The sequence below is a fragment of the Limulus polyphemus genome, unplaced genomic scaffold, assembly GCF_000517525.1.
Source record: "Limulus polyphemus unplaced genomic scaffold, Limulus_polyphemus-2.1.2 Scaffold235, whole genome shotgun sequence".
NCBI lineage: Eukaryota > Metazoa > Arthropoda > Merostomata > Xiphosura > Limulidae > Limulus > Limulus polyphemus.
Genome location: NW_013665845.1, coordinates 800,946 through 808,906, shown reverse-complemented (window position 1 = coordinate 808,906; position 7,961 = coordinate 800,946). Strand labels below are relative to the sequence as shown.

Genomic DNA, 7,961 nt, shown 5'->3' with positions numbered 1-7,961 from the left:
AAAGTAATACATTAGTGGATATCATATCTTATTAGCCCCAAATATCCTATGAAAAACCAATTATGACTCAAAACATAGTTTGGACTGACCTGTTATATGAACGCCTCACAACGAACTGATTCTCATAAAAGTAAGATGCGATTAAGTTTAGTAATCTATCTGGCCGTATTCTTCATTTTAACGAAATGTTTGGTAAATATGAAATACTAATAAATCGTGTTGAATAGTGCCTTTAATCATGATTTGTGTGAAATCGGATCTCATGCGTTTTTGTAATGAATAAACAAAATGAAATTGGCAGTTTTCAGAAATTTCTAGGATTCATCCAACAAAATAACACAGCTGAGCTGGTCTCTGCGCAAAACCATGCGCGCTCTATCCACAGCGGGGAGTCAAATCCGGATTTTACAGTTGTAATTCCGGAAACTTATCGCTGACCCATGGTGGACAGTGAGCTAGTATGAATTAGGAAGATTCGAAAGAGCGAAATACCAGTACCTAGTTGATAATTACAACATAAAAACTCTGGTATTTGTACAATCTTGGTGTTTATCGAAAACTTTTGGTGATAATAGTATTTATTACTTGTTTGTTTCGGATATTCGCGCAAAGCTGCATAAGAGCTATCTAATTTGAATTGATAGATTAGAAAGAAGGTAGCAAGTCAACAGCCCCCACCATCAACTCTTGGGCAACTCTAACTGAATTGCGAGATTTGACCATCACTCTCTTAACGCATCAATGGCCACAAAGTGCGGAGCGCAATTTTTTGACGGTAAAGGAGCGAAAACCATAGGCCCTCGGATTTACAGTCCAACACGCCCGCCAACCACTACACTTTATTCATTCGTTTTAGACAATCTCATTTAATAGATTCAAGAAACAAAACAAGGCGCAGACCTTTAGAATTTGCAGCCTTATTAATGTCTCGTCTGCTAATAATTCCAATTAAAATCACTAACCAGTTGCCCTGAAAAACAAACAAAAACAAAAAATAAAAACAGTTTACACATTAAGGCGTAACACGTATGTGTGTTTTCTTTCATGACAAAAACCACAGCAGTTCATGCGCACATGGAATAAGCGTTTAGTTAAGAAACCTCTAAGGTTCAGGTTATAGCTATCACTAAACTCCCGACTAGGGCAAATACTGTCAGTGAGCAGTATCTGCCACCACAAGCGCTTTTAGCCGAATAACTGTTATCCTTTTAATGTACCTAGAGTGCAGAGCATGTTCAGTGGCATCACTTGGGATTTCGATCCGCATCAACGCTCAACATAATGAACCTATCCAGTTCTGTGCAAACCATACGTGGTCGTGCTCTTTCTTAAACAATTCTAGATGATGATAATTTAGGAAGACATCGTTTTCTAAGTGTACATTTTTGATTTCGTGATGTAACATAGCCATGTAAACAGTGTTTTACATATCGTTTCTTTAAGAGAAATTTTAAAAAATCTTTGCATCCACTATGATAAAAATGTTTATCAATACAGTGTATCTAATTATAACCTACTACGAATCCATTGTGACTCGTTTATCATCACATATTTCTTTTCAGATATTACGATAACAGACTACTATTTAAATTAACCTTTACTTCCTTAGTAGAGAAAATTTTCCATACTAACTGTGCTTTAACTTAACGGCAGTTTTTTTTCTTCACGAAGTAACCACATGCTCCTATGTACGTGCAAGTACAAGGTTCATTCACCCAAAACTCTCGATCAATGAAAAAATTAGACATACATGACGCATACACTAGCAGCAAAACTTCTACTTCAAGGTCAAGCATGATACAAACATTATAGGGTTCAATCGTCTGCGATTCAAGGCCCACTGTAAACATAGATGGCATCCCGCGAAAGAATCACAATTACAATTCAATTCATAAATGAAAACGCACTAGGTTTATGGGTTAATCAATGCGATACTGGTTTCTTTGTACATTAAACCTTTTTGTCTCATAGTTTATTTAGGCTAATGTTCCTATTTAGAAGATGTTTATATATAATTATTGCATTGATTTTAAATTAACTTTTAAGTTAACAGTAAACAATCCACGTAGTGTACACTACTTGTGTTTCAAAATCGGTTATTGTTGCTAGTTGGTTTTAGATATCGTGTTATTATAACATAATTATATGGAATCAATGGCTATTTTTCAACCCAATGAATCTACCATAGGAGTTTTGTTTGCATGTTACTGTACTTATTTTTCAAGTTGTGTTTTTAAAATGTAGAAATGTTTGTTTCTACACAGAGGTATAATACATAGTTCGTTACGGTAGACAACACACTTATTTACTGCTGAACGTTTTTTGAGCTTCAGTTTATTATGTCTGTTTGGAACGACAGGCTAAATCAGAACAGTTATAGGTATACAATTTTAATTTGCGAGGCAATTCTGTGAACTTTCGAGTGGAAGCAAAGAAGAACATATAATAATAATGCAAGATATTTTCTGAAAATGTTGATTTTCTATATATAAATATAGTACAGAAATGAATAAAAACAAGTGGTAATTTCTATAAATTTCTTATAGATAACATTTGCCCTCGTGAATTTCAGTAAATTAACGACAAAAAATTACTTCGGCAAATTCACATCAGGAGGTATTTATTAAATTCTAAAATACATCTTGTTTTGGAATACGTAAAACCTGAATATTAAAATATATGGGAATTACTTTAGCATGGAACTGTAAATGTGTTTATACGAGAGAACATCAACCACAAATCAATGACATGCACAATCACTGTACAACGTGTAGTATGTTGTAAAACATAATTTAAACATGTGTAACCGAATAAAATTTGAGCTTCTCTGTTACCATAACACTACCATATTGTGAACTTGTACACAGGTTTTCATTACTTATAACAAGCCATGTATCAAACTTTTTAAGTATAAAACAGTATATTTATGCTTATAGAGCAAATGTCAAAAAAATATATACATACACTAAAAAGCATATTAAATAATTGGCCAGATTAAAAAAAAAGCACTACATACTTCATAAGGCAACTTCACTATATTGTATGTTTATATATACCCACACACACACAACACGCTTCAATACTGATGAACATTAAATTGTGAGCATTCTGATACAATATCCTGTGCTTATGTCAAACAAAAGTTTGATTTATATAAAAATAGTTTGATACCACAGACCTTCTGTAAGACATAATACATGACATCAATTTATGATTACATGAACTGAAAAAGTAACACGATTTAAAAATCATTTCTTTAAACCTGACTTTTTATATTATAAATAAAGATATACTGTAATGTACAAATAGCATATTAAAAGAAACATATACTAAGTAATTTTAAACTATAAAAGTAAATGATAAAGACTTACTGCATTCATGCATTTAAAAGATTGTTAATTAGATATAATGTTACATTTTACAAAATGAGTGAAGTGATATGAGGATGAACAAGAAAACAATGATAGAAGTGTCAAGATAAGAAACAAAAAATTAATAGCAAACTAGGTTTCATTTAAAATATAATTTGGCTTTATATATTTGCTTTTTTTAACCAAGCAATAGTAGCAAAATTTCTTTAAGTTTAAATGCCTATATTAAACATTAATTACTAGTTTTTATGCACCTATACAAAACATCAAAAATATTTTTAAATAGAAATTTTTTTAAACAATATTAAAATAGATATACTAATACTAAACTTTCTCTTCTATACCAATACAACTACATGCACAATCATCACAAGTTTGAGTATCTTCCATAGTTTCAATATAACTAACTATAAAATTTGGAGTAAAATTTTAATTCTTGAATGCTTATTTCATAGATAAAACTCTTAAAGGTCACCAAACATTAAACTTACAAGTAAAATGTAAAACTACAGTACTTTGCAAATATTTGTGATAGAATAATTATTCCTCATGAAACATGTTGATCATGGATTAATAAGTTTTTTTAATTGAATAAAATATTTCATATGTATCTATAACTTATTTTATGAGAATGTGTGGGCTTTTGATAAAAGTAACTTTTTTTTTATACACAATAATTAAATTATATAATTCCAATAGTAAACACAAAAGTTATTTGCAAACATGATTTGTTTTAGAAAATTATATATATATATGCATATAGTCATGTTTCAAAAGAACTTCCAAGAACACAGTTATTGCATGTAAAACATTCATATCAGTCAGCATTTTTGCCTGAAATGTCTTATACAACCTGTGAGTCTTCAACAATAAATGCGAATTGCTTGATTTGCAGATTGGTGGCATATTGGGCATTCAGCTTCAGGCTTCTCACATATACGATTAGCACACTCAAGACAGAACAGATTATGACCACAAGGTACAAGAGCTGCAACTATATCACTTTCAAAGCAAATTATACATTCTCGTTTTCCTCTTCGTCCTCCAGAACCAAAAGAATCAGTGGGACTGCTAGCCAAACTGCTGGTGACATTAGAAATAGCCTTATTGCTATTTCCATTTGGCAGTGCTAAAAGAGAAGGCACCACACATGAAGGGTCACTCCTGATACGGCGAGCAGGTGGATGGTCAAGGAGCAAAGAATCTGCAAAAGAGGTCAAGCCACTACTGACACTGGTCATGCTGTTACTACAACCTGACAAGTTAGCAAGAGATGTGTTTCTGAAGGACGTAGAAGTGTGAGAATTCCCAAACTCTGACCACACTGTATTCAAAGGAGGTGGAACAAGTTGTGAATCTAAAGTGGGTGACTCTCCTAGGCCTTCATCAGGGTCATAAAATCCAAAGCTTTTACTGAAACCATTAGTGTACGAGGAGAAATCAGTTAATTTTGCAGTTCCATTCATTGTTGAGAAATTGAAAATGGAGCCCTGAGAAGATATGTCCAAAGTATTGCTTTCATGAGAAAAAAGTCCAAAATCATTTATTTCTGACTTGTAAAGTGAACTAACTAAATTGTTTGTCAAGTTCAAGTTTCCTGTGAAAGCTTGGTCAACTTCATTTGAGTGGAAATCATTACTTCCACATGGATCCATGATGCTGCCAGTGCGCATTGCTATATGCGCCTCTATTTCTTTTTTTGCACTCTCCACATTTTCAGGGAGTCCTGTGACTTCAAACACAGGTTCCTTATCACGACTTGGTGTTACAATGTAAGTGTTGGTCTGCTGCTGAATTCGTTTAATTGTAGCACCCTTAGGCCCCACCACCAAGCCAACCACACGATATGGAACCCTAACTTGAATTGTGGTTTGTCCAGGAATGTTAGAATTAGGTCCAGGAGCTAAAGAGCCATTCATGCTTTTGCGCTGGGCTCTAATCTGACTGAAGTGCTCTGCAGCAGATAATATTTCTCTTTTGGCCAAACATACATCCTCTTTACGTCCAGTTACTACGAACACTGGTTCCTCTCCTCTAACAGGGGTTTTAATATAGGTGTTGGTTTTGGCCCGTAGTGCTTTGATTTTACATCCTAGAAAAGAAACAAGTGCATCACTTGAGATTCCAGCACAATGTTTATAATACATCAAGGACAATTAATAAATTTTTTTATAAAACTTATGGATACTGTACTTAACACCTAGAAATCATTAAAACAAAAAACAGACTAGGAGACAGAAAGAGATCCTACAAGACAGAAGTTTGATATTAAAAAAACTGAATCAAAATGCAGGGATGTTGATAATCTTAATGACTTTTCCACAACTGCTTGCTTAGTTTTTGTATAATCATATTTAAATTTTCTGATTTGTTGAGCAGTGTGGTCTAGTACTGCTAATACACCTACAATACTGTGTTTTGTCTGCTATATTGTAATACAAGGAATGTGTTTCCAATTCCACAAACTAAATATTTTTCCTCGTGGATTTTTTCTACTAAAATATTTTGTAAAAATACAGTTGACAAAGTAAAATTTCATCTTTTATTTTTTTCTAAGAAGACCACAGATAATTGGTCGTTTCCTTTATAAAAAATTTTAAAAAGGAGTCAAACACAAGCACTTTCTTTACATTTTCTACTGCTATTCAATACCAAAAAAAGAAGATAATGGTTTAGGCTACAGTTTTAAAACTTTTTGGATTATATGACTTTTACAATGGGAAAAAAATGGTCTCCTTCGTTTTTACTTCCACTATTGTATCTCACTATGTGACCAAAAATATAAAACCTACACTTCAAGTTGTAGCCTATGCGAGTTGGTCAGTAATTAGTCTATGAATAAGATGCTTAAAAACTACTTAAAACCTCTTTAAAAAAAAAACTGGCAGCGGACCTTATTAACATACAAATACATTTACCTGAAGAAGCACATTACTGTCATTAAGCGATACATACATTTAAATATAGCAAAAGTATTAGATGCACTTTTTAATTTTTAATATATTCCCGATCTAAATCACGCGTTTTAATTAAAATACCGGTCCTAATAGTAACAATACACGAATTACTCCAAAACACACATTAACCTTCCAAACTTATAGTTTTAATGGGTTCACAAAAAATCTCAATTTTGTTCACATAAAATGGACTTTTAATTTTATGTTTTTACATTTCGATGGTTGCATTCTTCCGGTATATAGTAAACGAGAATGCTCAATGCAGGTTTGTTTAAAATTAAAAACTATTGTTTAGACTTTAGGTTAAATCATAAGTGTGAATTACGTTTCTGGATTACTAGTTTAGTAACGGAATAAATTGGATGGCAAACCATCCCAAACATCAATGATACTGTTAAAAAAGTAACGCGACCTAAAAATATCAGGAGCAGTGCAACATCAAACTAATAGTGCTGCAGTCTAGACGTACGCTTTCACCAATGCACAAGCTCGTGCGTGACATAGCTTACGGCTGTGCTGTACCCTGTGAACAAAGAAAATGATCCATGTGCGCAGGAAAACGAATTCAAACAAAGAACTCGAACGAAGTGCTCTAACTTATAAGTAAAAGCTCTAAAATAACATATTTCGTATCTTACCCTGGCGTCCAACTATTTCAGCTACATGCTCTGATGTCGGCACTGGAACACACTCAGTTGTATTTTGACTTTTCTTCTTTCTTCCATCTGACTCTAGTATAGGGTTTAAAGATTCATTTTCATTTAGTCCAAGCATGGACAACTCCAAAGCTAGCTGCAGTGCTCTTTGATCCTCTAGACCCCCGCCGCCGCGTTCCATGTCTGGGAATAGACTAGCAGGCATCACAGTGGACAATTATGTGATCGACAAATAAGTATAAAAATAAATGTTATTTATAATAATTTATTATTTCTGTTAACTACCTCTTCTCACACTCACAACAACACACTACACAGAGCACAAATCGCTCTGTCCACATTACTCTCCTGCTTCGACTCCTAGTCAAGTGTGACGTCACAATGTGGCGCGCGCAGGAGCACAAAGAACGCCGGGTAAGGAAAAAGACTATGGATATCGTATATGAGTGGATAGTTTAAAGATAGTAGGCAGGGCGGTCAGAATACGCCAACTTTCCCGCGCTGATAAATGACAAGTAAAGAACGCATTGATATTGTTCGCTGAACGGAAATGGGCTGCATCATTCAGCTCTGACAGTATGGATTAATGTGAAGTGTTTAGAAGCGTTGCAGACAAAGAGCTTTGTTGCGAGAAGGTAGCACGTTTTGGCAGAATATCATATTACCAAAGGACGTTAGTAAAACACAAATTAATTACACCCATCATGATCTTTGTTTGCCAAAACTATGGAACATAAAGCGAAATTTCCGACAGAAGATAGTGTTTAATGTTTATGTATCGTATTTTAAAATTTATTATAACATGCGTTTTGTTGTATTCCTAGATTAAATATTTCAATTAGCTAAAGCTTCCCATCGAAATATCAAAGGATAAGAGTAATTATAATTCTTGTGTCACATCTAACACTTAAAATGATACGTGCTTTGTATTCCCAACAATATGTTTCTTATTTTTTACAATAAATATATAATTTTCA

General features: G+C 33.4%; 1 protein-coding gene across 1 annotated transcript; it reads right to left on the bottom strand.

The window, feature by feature from the left end:
- Positions 1-3,619: 3,619 nt before the first annotated feature.
- LOC106478633 (RNA-binding protein MEX3B-like) lies at positions 3,620-7,427 on the bottom strand. Its single transcript, XM_013939189.2, has 2 exons — positions 6,967-7,427; positions 3,620-5,463 (listed from the first exon to the last, which is right to left on the bottom strand). Exons 1-2 carry the CDS (start codon positions 7,187-7,189, stop codon positions 4,235-4,237), a joined length of 1,452 nt encoding a protein of 483 aa, XP_013794643.1. The 5' UTR covers positions 7,190-7,427; the 3' UTR covers positions 3,620-4,234.
- Between the last annotated feature and the right edge of the window lie 534 nt (positions 7,428-7,961).